This window comes from Thalia democratica, chromosome 8 (assembly GCF_965202585.1).
Source record: "Thalia democratica chromosome 8, ktThaDemo2.hap1.1, whole genome shotgun sequence".
Taxonomy (NCBI): domain Eukaryota; kingdom Metazoa; phylum Chordata; class Thaliacea; order Salpida; family Salpidae; genus Thalia; species Thalia democratica.
Genome location: NC_139172.1, coordinates 44,276,524 through 44,297,233, shown reverse-complemented (window position 1 = coordinate 44,297,233; position 20,710 = coordinate 44,276,524). Strand labels below are relative to the sequence as shown.

The following is a 20,710-nucleotide window of genomic DNA, read 5'->3' as shown; positions in this document are numbered from 1 at the left end:
GTTTCAAAGTAAAAACAATCTGTTTTAAACACAGCGTTTTTCGGCTAACGTGCGAACCATAACGGCAGTTCGTACCTAGAAAGTGCGTACCTAGTTTTTAGGTTACTGTATTGGTAAGTTGGTTCATATACATTTTTATCCAAAATATTTCATGAGATAATAGTTGGTACTAGTGAAACATATTTTTTTGAAGTCTATAACTAAAACTTTTCCAAAACTATAAAAGTTTATGCTTTTTATGTATAAAAAAGTTAATAATTTTAGGAGTAGGAAAACTATGTATTTTTCTGTTAAATAATATTATATAGGATAATTTACTTTTAAATTTTTTTTTTAAGAACTTAAGTTTATAGTGATTCATTTTTACATAAATTTTAATACAAGAAATTTTTTTTTTATTATACTTTTATTACAAAGTTCAAAAATTCTTGTTGTACCAATACTCTTTTAGTGCCAAATTGAATCTAAAGTACAAATAGAATATTTCTAACGTACTTTTCTGTGTGAATAAAGGCACAAATACTTCAATCAAAGACCTATTTTTACATGTAAGAATTTTTCAAACACAAATGAAGGTAGATCTTGGCACAAACAAATTGTTGTCAATTTATCAATCAAATCAAATTAGCACCTACAGTATAAAAGTTACCAAATTAGAAATACAAGTCACACTGGTGGTGAAATTTAATTGTCTGCGCAATTAACTCAACGAAATTAGAACAAGCATGACTTTTAAAACTTTTAAATGCTGGGAATTTTTTTAATTGATCAAAAAACCTATTTCACAAGGTTGTAAATGATTTATAAAATTAAAAATTTCGAAAAAAGTCTAATTTATTAGTATTCAAATTTTTCGATTCGAAATATTGCCTTTTTTTTTGTTATTTTATCATAGCTTGGAAATTGTCTACTAAAAATATTTTATTTTACAGCATTTATGACTTTTACTTTGTTTTGACTCTAAATATATTTTTTATCGATTCAAAATACTGCACGCTAAGCATTGAAATAACTTGTTTATGACCATAGTAAAAACTATTTTTATAAATAAAAGCCTTTTAAAATGGTTTTTATTTTTACTAAATACTTTTATTTTTGTATATTTTCTTGTAAGTAGCTGCAAGACACAGACGACTTAAAATCTATATTTTCGAAACATGGATGACACAATATTTCTAATAAGTTTTCGCTCTATTATCGATTTGAAAGACTGCTTGCAGGAATGATTTATTAGCGTTGAAGCCGAGCTTAAAATTGTTTCAATAATTTCAAGGATTGTTAGTAAATTTTGTAAAGTAACTTTTTGCATAAGAAAGAAAATTTAAGCTAAAAATTTTAGTTTTAGCATTTTGATCAAAAAATTTTTGGTCAGGTATAAAAAAACAGACAACAAAGTATATTATTCACACAATAGCAATTCCATTGTTTAAGTATGCAGAGTAATATTTAAAACAACTATTATTATTATTATTATTACCTATTCAAAAAGTACAAATTATCGATGAAAGGAACAAAAACCAATATGAAAAGTTACTTTTTTGCAGCATACAAATGCAGGTTTACAGATGATTTCCATGCTGCAGCAATAATGGAAACACTTTGAAATCAATCCATATAATAAAACTCATTAAAAAAGATAAATAAAGTAAATTAACCACAAACGCGTAAGGTGCTTATTATGCTAATAAAAGTTGGTGTTAGTTCAAGTTTGTTGCAGCAGTTATAAAGTGATAAAAACTATTTCGAATACTTTGATTAAAAGTTTAATGAAAATTGTATAAAGTACAAATTGTATATTGAAATAAAAACAACTTTATAGAACGATATTTTGAGCGCTAAAGATAAATAAATGTGACAAAAATTGATATTTATTTCTTTATTATTAGAGCTTTGAAAAAAAAACAGGCTAAATATGATACTATAATACTATACACATGAACGCTGATTTTAAACAAAATATTTTATGATTGTTAAGTTTGTTTTGTTACGTTTGTTGTTAGTGAAACATGTACTACTAATTTTTTTTAATGATAAGAAGTACAGGTATTTATTAAACAATTAGTTAAATTTAGAATTTTAAGTAATATAAGTAACTGGAACTGCACTTTACATTCTTTAACATTAAAAAAAAAAATTAAATATATTCCTGCAGCCAAGTTTTTTTAATTACTCTTACAGCGATGTAATTTGTTAACTTGATTTTGTAGCAGGCTTTCACAATAAAAACTGAAACTAGTCGATTAAAATCGTTTCAACACTTCTTAAAAACATCAGAGAACTTTTTAAAGATTACAATAAACATGTATTAGGATTAATATCAATTAAAAAGTACACGGTAAAGTAATTAGAACTTCGTATATTTTTAGTAATAGATTTTTAATAGTTTTATTTACGCTTATTTTGCAATTGTTACATGTGTCCAAAAACTATATGGTGAGCAGCGGTTTTACACTTTAAGCTTTTTAGCTAACAAATACTTTACTTACTATGTACTTTCATCATTCTTGAAGCATACACATTAAAGTTTGTATTAAAAACATCATTTTTTTTCATAGAATGCGTAAATAATGTATGAAGTAAAATAAAGTATATTCAATTAGTAGTATAAGTCGTTTAAAGCATAACAGCAAAGATGTAAATTATCACCACTAAAACGATAGTAAGAAACTGTTTGCTTATTTTAAAGGTACTAACTAAACAAATGCTGTAAACTGTCTTTATATATATAAAATTAACATTCATTAAATTATTAAATTACGGTAAATAGCTTTATTTATTTTGTATATGGTTTTTTATGAACACGTATACTAAAGGGTAACGAATAAATAGTCTATATACTACAATAAATTAAAGTTTTAAACATTCAAAAACAGAAAAACCAAGTGCACAAGTTGTAACCCAAAAAGTAGTCATTAAATTTTTATTACGAGCCATAAATTATTTTAGTAATTAATGTGGAGTAAAGATAAATAAAATAAAAACAATTAAAAAAAACCATAATAGTAAAAACAAATTACTAATTTACAACAGTTTTCATAACATTTGCTTTTGTTTTCAAATCAGTTATGATTTGTCAAAATTTAGCTTGCTTACTATTTTGAGCAACACATTTATAAAAATACTAATAACTAAAAACCATAAACATATTAAAAATATTAACTGAAAGTGTTAAAGTTGCTTAGCAACGAACATGACAATCAACAAGTAACTTAGCAACGAACATAACAATCAACAAGTAACTTAGCAACCGACCTCGTCGCTTTTGGACTTTTCCTGCAATTTGTAAATGATCGGGGTCAGAGTGTTCCTGCGGGTAACGTACTGGTTCCGGTCGCCCCTCTTGTTGTAGTAGGAGCTGAAGATGTGTCCTGACACTCTTGACATCGTCATCTGAGAAGTGGTAAAAGTGCCCGAAAGCAGAAAGCAATATATATATGTAAACAGTGTTCTGTCGAGAAAAAGGCTTTTTACTGCATGAGAAGCGAGAAATATAGTTAATCGATAATAACTCGTCTTTTTTTTTGTGTTTTTTGTTGTGTTCATAAAAGTAAAAGTGTGAAATGTTTTTTTGTTTGACAGAAGTTTTTTCAAAAGTTACTTTGTAAAAGTGCTAATATTTAAATTTAAGAAAGTTTCACGATTGGTAAAACAAAAAAAAAACGGTTTTTTAAGCTTAGCTACTTATAAACCTTAAAAGTATAAACAAAAAAAAACAATATTTTTGTAAATAAACAAAACTTAAAACATTACTTTCTATAAATAAGAGGTCAAAATTTTGTTTAAAAGTTTGAATTAGCTCTCACTGAATAAATATTTAACTTCTCTAAGCTAGATTTTTTACACAAACAGGTTAAGGTCAGTTTAAAGTAAACATTCCTAGCTATAAATCTATACATATTGAAAAAAAAGGAAAACCAAATTATAAACAAACTAAAACGATTGTATCTATTTGTATAAACAAAAATAAATCCAATTCCGCATAAAATCCGCTCAGCAAAGTTCCAGTGCCAACCCTTTATAGCTGGCGAACTTTATGGCGTTTTAAATATACTTGTGTCATATATATATACCTCTCCTCTGTGCATGATGGAGCGATCTGAGCTGGCATAAAGTCAATTTTTATGAGCAGCGTTCTAAAACAATAGAAAGCGGATTAAGGGTTGAGCAATACCTAAGCTGGCTGTATGAGGCGGAGATTTATTTTAGTTACTTACAAAGTAAATCAAAAGAAAAACTTGATTAAACTTTTCAAGTCTCATTAGTTTGGCAAAAGTTACAAGTCTTGAAGTTAAATTAAAATATTTTTTTTAGTTCATAAAGCTGTGGCTTTGTAAGTATAACTGACAGTCTAAAAATTTAAATCAGAAATCTGCAATGTTGTAAGTTTATTTTTTGTTTTCTTATAAAAATCAAATTTTTCTAAAGTCAGCATTGAACGTAAATTTTGATTTTGAACTTATTAAACATATGAAAAAGCCTAATGTGCATCAACTGTACATGTCAGATGTATGTATTACACAATGTATACAATACTTTAGTTTTGCACTGTGGCTGGTTGAAAGTATGTTTAGCTCGATTAGAAACAAAGGTCGCTGTGTATTAGTAATGAGCTTGGTTTTTTATGTAAAAAATATGCTAGACAAAAAATGCTGGTAATTTTAAATGATCAACTTTAGCCTTGGTAAATGTAATTTCAACATATTTGCCATTTAATAAGATTTAGATTAAAATAAAACTTGGAAAATATCTGACTACTAAAAAAGTGTTCGACTGCAGTTTAAATAAACTTTACTATTCATAAGTTATAAATCGGTTTAAAATGTATATAAGAATTCAAAACAACAAAAAAACTTTCGATTAAATAAAAATAAAAAACTTTAGAGTTATATTTACGTAAAAATTATTTTAATGTCGTTATAGGGAAACTTAAATAAATAAAAAACTTTGGCAACTGTCTGTTTAAAAAACAAAATTGGATCATATTTTAAACTTTTTAAAAATGTGCACAAAACTAACAACTTAACTGCGAAAACTTTTACAACTTAAATACCTTTATTTTACATTTTTTAAGTTGTTATTACAAAAAAAAACTGATAAACATCACTAGTTAAGTATTTCTCAACTTTTTTCGACACGTTTGGTTTCAAAGTTTGTATAAAAGTTTTGAAACACGTTATTAGTATAATAATAAATTATAAAATAACTTAGTAGAGTAGAGGTATTTATGAAAAAACTGCACTTGCAAGAACTATTTATCAAGGTCACTTAAACTTTATTTTTTGCAAACTGTAAAAATAAGTAAAAAACACTCAAAAAGAAATAAATGAAAGTTACAACTATGCGTTAATAAAGAAACAAAGACAAAGTTATTAATTTACTTTACGTCTAATTACCTCAAAACTTCTTTAATAATAACTAGTATTTAAATATTCATACCTTGCTAAAAATTTCTTAAATAATCGTAATAAAAAACTAAGTTTCAGTTAATTTTTCTTTGTTCTTTAGTAAGTCAACAAAAAACTCAAGCTTTAAAATATAAACTAATAACAAAGCTGAAAAAACTCAGTATAAAGTTATTAAAACTAAGCATAAAATCTGAGGTTATGCAAACTGTAGTTATTCATATTTTTATGAACTTTGCATAACGAGTATGCTTAATGAACATATGTTGAGTAATTTGCACTTTTTTCTTTCACACTTTTTTTTATCAGTCTTACACAATGTAGAAATATGTTTATTTTGAATACTCATTTATAAGTACAAAAAGCCTGGTTATAAGAAAATAATTTTTTTTTTGGCTAAATCAAACAAATTTAGTTGTTTAAAGGCAAAATTAAAAAAAAAACAAGCACATTTATAACACGAAAATGTGTTATAGGTATAAACAATGTTTTTAAATTGTCCAAAACCAAGACATAATTTAAGTTTAAGTTTTGATACTGTTTACCTAATCAATGTTTAACTTTTCAAATAAAACTACAAGCTACAACTTTCTAAAGCCTTAATCTAGTACTTTATTACAAATACTAAACACCTCTCTCTTACTCATTAAAGACTAGAAATTGAACCAGAAATTATTTAATTTGAATAACTACACGTTTTCTACTGTTTTTTAAGTAAACCAAAAATAACACACAAATGCATTTCAACGACGTTTAAAATGAAACCTTTATGTTTGAAATTTCGTAAGGAATTTTAAAAAATATTATCATATACCTCCTAAAAAAATAGGAATCTATTAAAATTATTAAAAAAGGTTCTTACTGTTACAACTAAACAAAGTAATTAAACAAGTAAAACAAAGATAAAATATCGTAAAAAGCTCTAAAAAAAAAAGCTCTAAAAGCTCTAAACACTTGTGCAAAGTACGCAGTTCTTCTAAAAAATTATAAATGCAAACTTTTTACATTTAAAAAATGTTTATTACAATTTCTTTTTAGTTTGTATATCTGAATAAATCACAATTAAAGTATAGCAAGTTTTTAATGATTTTATGATGATGTCATACTTTTTGTAAACAGTGAAATTATTTTGTCAAACTTTTTGTTAAATCTCAAAACACATTTGGAATCTTGTCAAATAAAAATTACAAAAAAAACTTTTTGCTAAAAAAAGCCTAACAAAACAGTTCAATACATGAAAAACTGAACTAATATTAAAACACTTGCGTATTCTCGGAGTTTCCCTGAAAAGTAATACATGCAAACTTTTGTCAACTCGCAAAATATTTTGGAAGATGATAGCATTGCACACTTGAAGCCTACGACATATGCCACTGTAGTAATTAGAAAGGTTTGAACTTGCTCAGTGTATAATTAGCCTTTCGTAATCTGCCTCGTGAATAGAGCACAATAGCAAGGCTTTAACTGAACATCTCGGCTAATTAATGCTATGACTGCTGTTCAGTTTGATTGAGTTTTTATTGTGTATTGTCACTACTTTAATTTATTGATTCATCTTTTTTGATACTTATGCAAAAAAAAAAACTGTTAACAACTAAGTTATAAGCATTTTTTATTTTTGTTATTATACATGATGAATAATTGATACTATGAATGTAATAGGTATGGTTAAGTTTAACAGAGTTCTTTTTATTTTTAATGCATGTTTTGGTGATTCATTGTTTTATTATTATGCAAGATTATCAAAAAAAGATAGTTGAACAAGTAATTCAAGAGTAACTTGTTTTAAAAATTTCAAATTCAATATAATAAATAAACTAATTTATTTTATGTTCTCAGCTCATACGTCATACACTATCGTTTTAAATTAATTTATTGGGTAACGTCATCTTTGAAGTTTATAAGTTTATTATACATTTTTCTTCAATTACTGACCTAATACAAAACACTTTAAAACTAATACAAATCTTAACAGTTGCTGAAAACAATTATTAACGAATGTAAATGTAACTTTTTTACCTACAAACACTTTTTAGTTATCTTCTGGCTGACTTTTCTTAATTTTCAAGAGTCATTAATAAACTTATTTTGATTTTGAAACAAACTGTAATGTTTTTATAGTATTACTTTTTGAGTATATACTACTTACTACAATGTAGTAAGTATATATACTTACTAACTGTTCACTAGTTGTGATGTTAAACATTTTAATTGTGACTTTTATCAAGGCAGTTAGTATCGCAACTTGATAAAAAACTTAACTTTTGAAAGGCTTTTGTTTTTTTAATATTATTTTAAACCACACTTTCTATATTAAATATCTAAATTAATACAGCTTAGCCGCTAATCACTTTAAACAACTTAACTTTAAAACTTAAATAGTATTTTTTTTTAATGAAACGTAAGTAAGCTATTGTTACAGTCTGCAACTTTTTAAAATTCTTTGTTAGTATCATTCCAAAGTTAATAAACAAGATTATATTAAACTGCTTATAAAAAGGTACTACTCATCACAATATAATACTACTTTTCTTGTAAGCTATTTGTAATTAACAGTATATTGTCAGTACTTTGTATGCATAACAAAACTTTTTATCAATTCACTTTTTTATTTTGTCGATTGTAGTACTTTGCATACTTTTGAAGTACACAATACCTTTCTTTTAATTTTAAATGACACTTTTTTTTTATTCTAACTATTAATAACGTGTTAAATACTAAAGTTACTTTTTAAACAAAAATACCAAAACAAATAAACCTTTTTTTTTTACTCTAAAACATAAACTTAAAAACTTAAATAAAATAAAAGAAACATTGCTATAAGAAACAGCTTGTCTTCGTTCTATTGTGTGAAATTGAAATCAACTAAATGCATTACATTTCATCACACCTTTTTTGCGCGTAAAATCCACTTCACTTTGGCAATATTTCATTTTAAATGTGTTGAAATGTTTCACAGTATAAAATAAATGGACTTAAAAGTTTACCGTATAAAACCTGCCAACTAAGCTTTGCATAAAAAAAAAACAAAAGCTGTTTAATGTCGTTTACAAAGAAAACAATTTTCTCCTTTTTTAACGGTCAACAAATTTTAGAAAACAAGTACTATAAAAACAAAGTTATATGCAAAACACAGACTGTAATGAAAGTTTAACTTTTATAGAATTTAAGTTTAATGTATTTTACTCCGATTGTTTTATTAAAATTTTTAGCTATTTAAATCATACTATGTTTTGGTTATGCTAAAGTACTGTGAATGAAATTAATAAAACTAAACAGTAAACATGTTTTAAAAGTGAGCTGTTTTTTACACTAAGTAACGACGTAATGTAAAACACTCTTTGTTTATTCAAACATGGAGTACTCTGTTTAATTAACTTTTATGATAATTGGTTCTTTAAAATCAAAAAAAACTTTCATAATAAATCTATGCGCAACAAAGTAGCTAAAAGTAACATGATCTTTGTTTAAAAATGACCTTAACAGCTTATTGTAAGAGACAACAATAAAACACAGTATATTATATCTTAAATTGATACAGACGCTAGGATATTTAAGTTTTTAATGTTTTTTATTCATTTCGGATTTATAGCAAAACATATTCACATTGACGTGTAATAAAAAATAAGCATTTTACCATACACTTGTGTGTTTTTTATCTATAAAAGCTACTTTATCTTGTTAACAAAAAACTTGAAAGAACTTGTAAGCATTTTTTTTTTACTTTTATTAAATATACAATTTTAGCGGTTGAATACTCTTTTATTATCTTCTTTGTTCGTTTGCATGATAACATGCTCTTGTGTGTTTAACTAACTAAAGTCGTTTATCATATATTACAAAACAAAAATTTGTTTTCTTACTTTTATGAAAATATGCGTATTCAACTTCTAACAAAATATGGTGTCTGAATGTTCAAAATAAAAACATTTGCAAATAACTTGAGTATTAAATGAGCAGAAAAGGTCTATTTTAACTTGTTGATAAGATATTCTTAAAAGGTCTATTTTAACTTGTTGATAAGAAATATATAAAATGTTTTATTTTAACTTGTTAATAAAAAGTATCTAAAAGATATATTATAACTTGTTTATAAGAAATATCCAAAATGTTTTAATTTAGCTTGTTAATAAGAAATATTCAAAAGGTCTATTTTAGCATGTTAAAAGGTCAAGTTCGCCAAAAAGTGGTCTATATATTGGATTAACAGCAAGCAAAGGTCACATAAATTAGGCTGAATGTTAATGCAGTTGACAATTAAATCGCTCAGTGTGCGAAATTGATATTTCTAAATAGTATGGTGTAATGCACAAAGTAAAAGGTTGAATTTTAAACATAACATTTAAGATAAAAATATGATAGAAAATATCTTAAAATAGCATAAATAAGATTTGTTTACTTTACTTAAATGAAATACAGTTATAGAACAACTCGTCGCTCATAAAAAATTAAACAAGATTCACTGTTGAAGTTAACAAAACTAACTGCATTATCCAATTGTTAAGCATTATCAAACTAAATAAAAAACACATATTACTTACTTTATAAAAAAACTTTTATATAACTTACTTTATAAACTATTAATAAAATAAACCTTGTATTGCTCAAGATATAATAAGTAATGCTGTATTAGATAATTTTACGATAAAATTTTAAAAAAAGTTAAAAGATAGTTGTAAGCGAGTTTAAACTTTCTCAATAAAATTCAAAAAGTTAAGGTTCAACTCTTTGATCAATTTTTTTTCAAGCAACACCATAAAATCAATACGACAAGAGTGGATTTGTTTATGAAAAGTTTCGAAAACGTGTTTGTAGCTTTGAATAAAATTTTGTTTTTAAACTTTTAAGTAGCTGTGCTGATTTCTAAAACTGATTTAAAAGCTTTAAACGAATCTGAAAAAAGGAAGATAAAAATAGAAATTTTAAAAATTACTAACGACTCTTACTAAATTAACTGACTATTGTTTTCATTGAAGTTACCATCAAACAATAAAAGTGTCCACTAAAAGTATCTATTAAAAGTATTTCTCATAATACTCAAAAGGTGTCAATATAAAAGTTGCTTTAAATGTAAGATACTGGTGCTGTTTTTAATTAGCTTGTTTATTAAATCTATTTAGCGTTTTATATAAATGATAACTTAACTTATTAGCGTTAGTTTAGCATAGTTTCTCTTATATTTTTCGTACTTAGTAAGAGAATTTTTTTAATAATTCTCGTCATTTCACATGTTTTATTTATAAACTAAATTTTGGATTATTAATAAAAATTAACGACTGCAAAGATCTGATAAGATTTTTAAAAGACCTTTTTTGTAAAACTGAAAAGTAGTTTTGGTTATTAGTCAAACCCACAAAATAATAATAAAACATGGATAAATATAAGTACAGTATATTAAAAAAAGACTATATATAGCATGGTTAGATAGAATAGTAATTTAAACGCTGACAGCTGTATGTCAAAAAAAAATATATATGATTTTAAATAAACTTGTTTAGGTTATATCAACTTAAACTTGAAAAACTTAAAAGAATTACTAGTGTAGTTTTCATAGTGATTATTGGTTTTATGATTTAATTAATTTGTTTATAATATCTTAGTATACTTTATTGTTTGAATTTAAGTTAATACGGTACACCAAAAAGTATTTAAATTAATTCATGGTCTAATATATTCAACTGCTTAATAAGACTAAAAGCTTTTGTTAAAAAAGTTCAAATTTTTAATTGATTAAAACGTTGAATATAAGTAATTTGTAACAATGCTAGATTATTTCAAAGTTTATACTTATATAAGAGTTGACCACTTTATAATATTCTTTAAAAGGTTTGCAATTAAAAGTAATTCAAATAAAAAGCTTATAACTTGTGTTATAGAAGTTTAATTAATTAAGACTAAAATTTTAAAATAAAAATAAAATTTTATATAAATCAAATTAAATATTTCAAATGATAAAGTAAGCTTACTAATCTATGGTTTAATAACAAATAAAAATATATAATATTTTGGTAATTATTTCAAGATGGGTTCTTTTGTTAGAAACTAAATCTTGCAAAGTATTTTTCTAAAGCATTGATATATAACTTTAACAATTTTAAGTATCAATTTATAGGAAAATAATCAAACTTTGTTTTATAACTTCATTTAATAAACTGTTTAGCAGCTTAATCTAAACTTCTATTTTTCAAAATTTTTCCAGTTTCTTTTGTCTAGCTAGTTACAAGTGTTAACCATGAATTTCGAATTTGTATATAACGATGAGGTTAGCCGCAACTCCCCAGGCAGGAATCCTGTACAACGTCCCAGTCCAAGCGAACAGGGAAGATCGCAGCAAGCTGAAGCCTCGAGGAATAATGGCAATCAGCCCGCCAACAGACCTCCCTTCTTTGGACCACCGTCTCAACGAGCCGCAGCGGGGGCTCACAACAGCAGAGGTTGTAGATTTTCTTCACTCCTCAACTCTCACGGGGTCCGTTACGAATGTGCAAGCAATCGCGATGACGACTGTTGCTCTAGTTGTTTGAATCGTTACTTTTCAATACTAGGTAGGACGTTGTCTTCGATCCTAAATAGCCACGAGGTTTCGCGGTCCAGTTTGAATCATCCTGAATTGGTCAGCAACCGAAGAACAAACGTCTTGAACGATGGTTTTCTTACTAACAGCGGTTTTGCCGGAGAAGCTGTTAATCCTAGTGCAGGTCGTAATCAGTTCCACAGAGGCGCAGCAGAAGAAGAACTTATCGTGCCCGTCATTGTTCGACCTCACCCAGGGCCCGACCAACGCCAAGTAATAGAACGTTCGATAGTCGACTACATTGACGAAGCGTCCAGCATGGTCGAAGAAGCCAAGAGATTGGATCATTTTTACAGCGGTCGCAACAAAAAAGACGTTCTCGATGATCTTGCGATTTTAAACAGGTATATTAATGGAGGTTGGTGCACTCAACATTTTCGTACCATCCTCTACATCATTGCGCTCTTGGTTGTTTGTGTGATTGTAACTGTGGTTATTTGTAAGGCCGCCATGTGTAAAAATGAGCTGTAAAATTTTGTTCAGTTGATTGTGAACGTTATTTGAGGTAAATATGAACTGGTTATTTTTATTATCTTCATCTTTTTTCTGTTTGAAGTTTATATGTTAAAGAATTTTCATAACTGAGTTTTTTTTTTGTCGACCAATAAATTATGTGTACACTATAAAGAGTATTTTTATTTTACAACTTACCAATTTAAAATGTTTTTATAAGCTTTATTTTTTTATTCTTCAGTTTACATTTAACTAACATCGAGTATTTTTTTTGTTTATTATTTTACAAAATTCAGAGAGCACCGCATCGTTCAGTAAGCGTAGGAAAAAAAAACTGTGTAACAAAAAAAGTTGAACTTTATTAAGATTATTGCAAGTTAAAAAAAAAATTAGTTTATTGAACGTCAAAAACAATTCAAAATATTTGGTCCTAGAGGTGCACGATAATCACGGTTCATGATCTATTAAATTAAATTTCAACCGGATCTTGTAAAAAATATCTGTTAACTTATTTGTAATTTAAGATAGCTTTTTACGAAGGTTCGCGTTTAATGTTAGTTGATTACTTTATCACTAACAATCACTTATCAAAAAATTATTTATGTAGAAATAATATATAAATCAAGAAAGTAATTTTGATAACTATATAGGTAAATTCCATCAGTTAACTTAATGTTTTCTTAAAATAACGTTTTGGTTATTATTAATTCTGTATTGTAAAAACAACTTATTTTAAATATATTGTTTAATTAACTTGCAAGTTTTCGACATAATCAACAAAAGTTTGGCTAATGTAATTCAAACTTAAATTCAGATTTAATACTAGAGAAATAATAAGCACAAACTAAACTTTTTCAAATGTCAATTATAAATATATGTTGCGCTATTTAAATAATTTTTAGTATGATAGTTGTTTAAATATTTTTATTTTTAATGATTTTTTTTCTAGTTTACTTTTTTAGCTTAGTTTTCAAGGATTTCTTAATTAATATAAAAACATGTTACATAAATATTTACACATTGTTAAACAAATATATTCTTTCAAACAATATAAATAAGACTCAACTTTTTAGGACAATATATATTTCATGCTTCTTTCGTCAGTTGTATACGAAAGAAGCATGAAATATATATTGTTCTGAAAAATTTAGTTTAATAAATTCATTCCAACAATAAATATAAAAGTGTCAAATAATTTTTAATTTTATATACAAATATATATCTAACTAATCAAAATTTATTATCAATATTAATTAGATATATATTTTTCTAACAATGTGTAAATATTTATGTAACATGTTATTTTATTGTAGTTTATAGTTTTAATTTATAACTGTTTTTATAATGTATTACTTAAATTTGTCATCCAAACTATAATATAAATATAAAACAAACAAACTTTGCTTTAATTCCCATTTTAAAATACATTTTATCCACAAAAGCTCTTGAAAAAGTCTAACTATAGTCAAGCCATTTTAGTTAAACCTTAAATAAGAACGATATTGTAAGTTATAAATTAGAACTGTATAGCTTAACCTGTTTATGAAATTTATTACTTGTTCAAATTTATTTTGAAAATAAAAAGTGATATAGCAACCATAGAAGGTAACAAGCGTCGCAAATTAAATATATGACTATTAAAAAATCCCCGACAGTAGGATTTAATCTCAAATGTAAATAAACTTTAAAAACTACTTGTAATAACTAATTTTTAATCTTAGGATTAGTTTTCTAACTCTGAAGATATCACAATTAATTTAAGCTAAAATCTTACTAATACAATTAAGTCTAATGTACTTTGAAGAACTTATGTGTTTAACTTTAAAAAATATTTATAAAAAAAATAATAGTTAATAAATAATAATGTTGAATAAAAGATTAAGTTACAAAAGAAAATCATTTTATATTAAAATATTGTTCTATTCTTTTTTCAAAACTTTAAGCTAAATATAAGTTGAAAAGAACTTCATTTTTTGTTATTGAAAAAAAAATAAGGCTATATGTAAAAATGTTATTATAAACTGTTTTAGTTTTACAATAAAGGTGTTAAAATTGTTTTAATACATTGTAAATTAAAGCTTATGTAATTTAACATAGTAGTAAGTTTATAACAACAAAAATAATAAACATTAACTTATGAAATTTTATCCAATGTAAAATATGAGAAAAAAAACTATATTTTGTTACTTTAGCTTTCTAGTTACTAAAGCGATCAAACAGCTGTAATTAGTGGTTTTAAAATTTTACCATTCCTGGTAGCAACTCATCAATGTAAGAAAAATCTCGCATAAAAAACTATTTTAAGTTGATGTTCGAGCAATCTGAGCATAGAAATGATTTTAAAACCATGGTTAAAAATTAAAATAAATTAGAAAAAAAGTCACCATTTAGCAAGCTGATTCTGAACAGGCGTTTGTTTATATCTAATGTTGGACTTAAAATTTTTCCATAACGTTTTAACACATATTGTTTGTTGCCTTTGTAAGAAAACTCGGCTATTTTAAAATAATTGGCAACAGTAAAAGGATCGAAATTTAACGACAATTTTTTTAATTCCACAAAACTTGCTTAACTTTGTGACAATTGAATAGCGACTTGAAAAACTCAAAAAGCAAATTTTCTCTTAAAACTAAATATGAGGGCGAGCATTTTTTGCTGTTTTTCAGTGCAAAGCATCTTTTTGAAACCGTACTTTTCAATCGCGATTTCTTCAGATTTGAAGTTTTTGATTTTAAAATTATGTTTTGACAACAGTCAGTGTTTGCATGCAAATTATCACCACTTACAATCTTTAAAGTTTTTTTATTTGCTTAATTTTGCAAAGAGCATAAACAAAAGATTAAACTTTAACGTTTTTTGCAAACTAACTCCTATTTTTTTAAACTGTATACCACTTTTGCCAAAATAAGATTGTTCTAAATAATATTTGCAGCTGTTTAACCTGTTTTGTTTGTTTCTTTTATTTTGCTAAAAAGCATAAAACTCAATGATATTTTGCAGTCTTGTTTTTCTGGCAATTTTCTTATGTTATCTACAAATTATATAACCTTTGACACATCGCTAAATTTAAATAAGCCGCATAGTTTTAGTCTAAGATAAAAGTTTTTACAAAGCAGAGCACTGTTTTTTAAATAAAGTAAAGACGCATGGACCATCAACAACAGTCCATGAGTCAATCTTCTACCTAGTTTCGTCCTTATTAAGTAGTATTAAGGACGAAACCATGCTACAACTTGTCGCATGTTAACTACTGTTTATGGTTGGATTGTAAATGCAGCTTGCTTAGTATTTATAAAGTTTTAACAACAAAAAAAATTTGTTTTGATGAAGGTAACCGAAATAACTACTTGTTAGTAAAGTAAAGCAAAATATTGTTTTTGCGGTACCAGCTTTGCATTAAATACTTTGTTTAGTCTTTTTTTAAGCTTCAAAACTTTAAATAATAAATCAAGTTTTGTGTTTTTTATATAAAAATCAACTTTACCACGGCGAGTAAGATCTTAACAGCGGTTTATTGCGATTATGCCTGTCTGTTGAGTTCTACTAAGGACGAAACCGGTCGTAGGTTATCTCAGCTGTTGTTGTTGTTGTTGTTGGCCGTGTGGTGAAGTTCATCGTTTATTGTTGATAAAGCGAATATCTCAGTTTTGTTGATGATGGCCGAAATAAATACTTGTTTGTTGTAAATATGGCATGTTGTTAAAAGAGTTTCTTAAAAGGGTATTTCTTTTATCTTGCATTGTTTATAGTAGTTTTTAAAAGTCAAGATTTTCCTGAAAATTTCAAACACTTAATTATTTAAGATTTTGTTGTTTCTTGAATTCATTTTCATTTTAATGCATAGAAATTATTATTCAAACAAAAAGCTGGTTGTGTATGACTTTCTTTTTAAGACCTATATAAAGTTTTAGTGCTTCAAAGTATAAAAAACTTGTTGAACACAACTATTCTATCTTAAAAACATTATAAAAGAAAACAAAAGCTTATAAATATGGTCAATAGGTGTTCAGAAGCATGTTTTAGTTACTTAGTTACAAACAACTAATTTATACCACAGGGTGGTTATTTTAATCAAAAATCAAAAATTTAATACTTTTTGAAGTAGTTTCAAAAAAAAAAGAATTTTGAACAATTTTCAAAGTTATAACACTGAAATTTAAGGAACATTAAGGAATTTTTCATGAACAAAGTCTTTTATATTTCTTATATCTTGTCAAAACTGAGGTATCATTTTGCCACAATTACACTTAAAATGCTATGATTGTGTTTTTTTTATCTACATATTTAATATTGTATTTGGGTTGGTGCTTCTGACTGATATTTAAAAACAGTTATGTATGTGCAGAATTAATAATAAGATATTATTTTATTATTTAAAGTTAGAAAAACAACAGAAGAAACCCACTCTCCTCTTTACAAGTTACTTGTTAAATATGTTTGTTGTGTGCCTGTCCTGACCACAACAAACACTCTTTTTGAAAAAACGGACTGCTGAAATTAAATTATGTTTATAAATTGCAAACTTCTAATAATGAATCATAATACTTTGACAGGGTTTGATGTGAACAAAAATAACTTTACACTTGCTAGTTCTGTTTATCTAAACAGTTTAAGGTTTTCAAAAAAATCAAGCTTTGCAACTGAAAAACCTAGGACAAGGCTAGTCTTAAACTGCTTTAGGTATTTGGAACCCATGTTTAAATCTAGTGTCAGAAATTTTTAAAAGCTTTAAAAGAAATAGTTTTTAATAAAGTTAAAACTATTTTTTAACTGAGCCACTACTAGGGTTTCCACACACTCAGGGTACTTAGGTTGACTTATTTTGAAGTTCTATAAAGACTCAGGGGGACAAATATGCACAAAGTGAAACTTTTGCACAGAGGGTCATTTTTGCACAAGAGTATAAAAAAATAATAATAAAAAACATTATTTAAAAAACAAGAAGAAATAAAATAAGTTACAGACTAAGGGTTAGGGGTAATAGTGATAGTAAAAATAGTAAAAAAAATAATAACTTATAAAAACTATTAGTAAAAAATAAAAAGTAAAATAAATAAATAAAAATTAAATGTTTAAAAATATATATTTTAAAAATTTATTGCCCAAGGGTAAGGTTTAGGAGTAACAGTGATAGTAAAAATGAAAAATATAAATCTAATAATAACTAATAAAAACTACTAATAACAATAAAAAATATAAAAAATAATAATGAAAATAATTTAAAAAAAAGTACCAACCAACAGTAAGGGTTAGGTGTAACAGTGATAATAAAATAAATAAAAATTTAAACTGACAAAAAACTCAAAAATTAAGATTAATAAAAAAATTCAACCCATGAAAAAGTGACCTTTGTGCAAAAGTGTCCCTTAGTGTATATTTGACTCCTACCCAGCTCAGGATATTTTGGTTTTTTTTAAGGATGTAGGGGTGTCCAACATTTTTTTAAATTATGTTAGATCTTGTGTGAAAACTTGTGTGAAGTATAAACTGCAATCCAGTTTTTATAAATTTTAAGTTTTGAGATATTGTAATTTTTGTATAAATTTTCCGACTTAAACCAAAGTACCAGTAAATTTTCATGGTCAATTTTATTGGAAATTTTTAAAAGCACTAGAATTCTATCTTTTCCTTTTTTTTTGAGCTAGTGACCTCAAATTTTTTGGAAGTTGATCTTTTAAGTTTAAAAACTTTACTTGTTGGAATATTTTTTTAATTTAAAAAAGGAAAAACTTTATTCATAAAAAATTAAAATAAAAAATGGTTAGTTTATTGACAACAATTTATTTTATTTTTACTCAAAATTTATAAAAACTTCTTCATTCAATCTCTTAAAGTGTTAATAATATTCTGTAAAAATTTGAAAAGGATTACTTGAAAATGATCAATTTTTAATAAAATACTTATTTTTTGAATTTTTAGTTTTTACCTTCTATAACAAACCATTTGGACTCCCTTTCTTTGATTGCTTCTAAAAAGCTGTTTTGAGTTTTCTTAAGCGGTTAAAAGTGTCTAGTAGCTAAGATAAAAGTTTATAAAATAAGATCAACTTGTAAAAACAAGGTAGACTCCAATAGTTAACTCAGGGTGACTCTGGAAAATTTTGATTTTTATAAAAATCTCAGGATATTTGTAATATTTTTTTTAATTATAAAAGGGATTTTTTTCTAGATCTAGAATGAGATTTAATTGATCCAGTTTCAATATTTTTTTCCATTTTATATGACCAATTTTATCAAAAAATATGATTTTGTTGATTTTGAAATGCTTGTTTTCAAAATTTTAGTGTTTCAGCTAATTCTTTACAATTCTTTAAAATAACATTGTAGTTTTTTTTTTAACTTAAATTAATATTTGTTATGTTTTTAGCTTATTCATACAAGTGAATACTTTATACAGTAAGATTAAAGTTAGTCAATAAAAATGTGAAAAAAATTTTTAAATCATTTTCTAATATATATAAAGTTAACTAACATGGTTACATAAAATTCTCCATCAACTTTGTTTTTAAATGTCAATTGATTTAAACTTTTCATGTTAAATCTCCAAAAACATTATTTCTTAAAAGCTTAGTGAACATCTAATGCAGCACTATACACACACAACCTTCCTTATAGTTGTTAAGAATTAAAATTAACATGAGGTATAAGTAGTTTGTGCCAGAGGCAAAAAAATTTTTTTTTGTAGGATTTGAAAAAAAAATCAGAATGACACGAGGCAGTTTTTATTTTTGATTCAAATAATGGTAACTCTGCACTATATGATTGTATGTTTTATATGTACTGAATTTTGATACAAGTTTTGTACACCAGATTGTTTTGTTGTTTATTTTTAAATAGTTATATTAATAAAAAAATTGTTTTCATGGAATATTAAGATGGATTTTAGTCATTATTAACATTTTTGTTATTAAATAAACCATTACTAAAGTTATACAGATATTTTTTATCAAAATAATAAATGGGTACCAGTACTTCAAAGCAGCAAACCCAAACGCTCCCCAAAACCTTCTCCCCTTCCAAACCCTCGCAGCTCGAAAACGTTCCTGCCAAAATACAAAGGCGCAGAAAGTTCAAGCCTCTGCTGAAGAAGGCCGGGTTCAACTTCAACTACTACAACTTCATAAAAACGGGCAGCGGGGTGCTGATCTTGCTGGGAATCGTCAAGTTTGCAGAGTACTGCGAGGAGAACAGGTTGTACCTGCCCAATGAGAAACTGAAGCTGAACCACATTGAGAGTTTGAAGCAGACCAAGGCGGGTGTGAAGTTTCAGGAGATCAGAGATAGGGTTGACAGCTTCTTGCAAGGCACAAGTAAGAAGGAGTGAATGAGATGTCAGTGTTTTGTGCGCATTTGTGGAGTGCAATTGTAAAGGAATGGAACAAAAAACAATAAGCTCTTGTTAAACTGAGAATGTTTTTACTTTGTTTTCTATGGTGCTTTTTACTTGTAGAATGTATAAAAATTGTACTTTTAATAAAGTTATGCATATTTGTGAAGTGGAAAGAATAACAATAAACATGAGTAATAAACTTATGTTTTAGTTTAATTTTTGATGTTTTTTTTGTACTTATGGAGATATTTGTAAATCGTACTTCTAATAAAGTTAAACTGTAATTCTGTTAAAGAGTATTTTTTTAAAATCTCAAATAATTAAAAGTGATAATTTTTTGTTAATTCGTAAAGAACTGATCTAGCTAGGAATGCTTTTATTAATAAATTTTATTTTTCTTGTCTAATTTAAATAAACTTTTTAACTTTGGTTTTAATTTTTCTAAGTTGAAGTTGCTGGTTTTTTTAACAGATCTATACAATTTTTAAAAATACTATTGATTGTAGTTTATTATAATAATAATAAATTTAAAGATATACTTCAATTACTAGAACTTTTTACCTAAAATTTTACATGTACTATTTTTTTAAACTTTTATTTAAGTACTTTTAAGTGATAGTTTAAAAAAAATTTATTCATGTACTGTATAATTAATTGTCTTTAAACTTATAATAGTAAAAGTAATTATAATTTTATAATCGAACTATAGTTGAAAATTTCAACAAAAATATTTTAATGATTTGGAATGTTTATCTACGAAAATACGTGAATTTTCTTTAATTGAATTGTACTTTTTGCTAAATTTTTAATGTTTAAATTCTGATTTAAAACTAGTTAAGCGCATTGTTTTTAATTTATTGTTTAAATAGGTACTTTGGTGTTTATATAAGCTATTTATAACTTGATTAGAAAATGCTTTATAAGTTTAATTCATTTGGTTTAACAAGGTAGT

At 25.7% G+C, this 20,710-nt stretch overlaps 1 protein-coding gene across 1 annotated transcript in view; it reads right to left on the bottom strand.

The window, feature by feature from the left end:
- Positions 1-3,442, bottom strand: part of LOC145843257 (uncharacterized) — a 32,240-nt gene extending 28,798 nt beyond the window's left edge. Inside the window, exon 1 of the mRNA XM_082950720.1 lies at positions 3,253-3,442. Coding sequence (XP_082806846.1) covers positions 3,253-3,390 — 138 coding nt within the window. The 5' untranslated portion in view covers positions 3,391-3,442. The remainder of the gene's footprint in view (positions 1-3,252) is intronic.
- Positions 3,443-20,710: the final 17,268 nt, after the last annotated feature.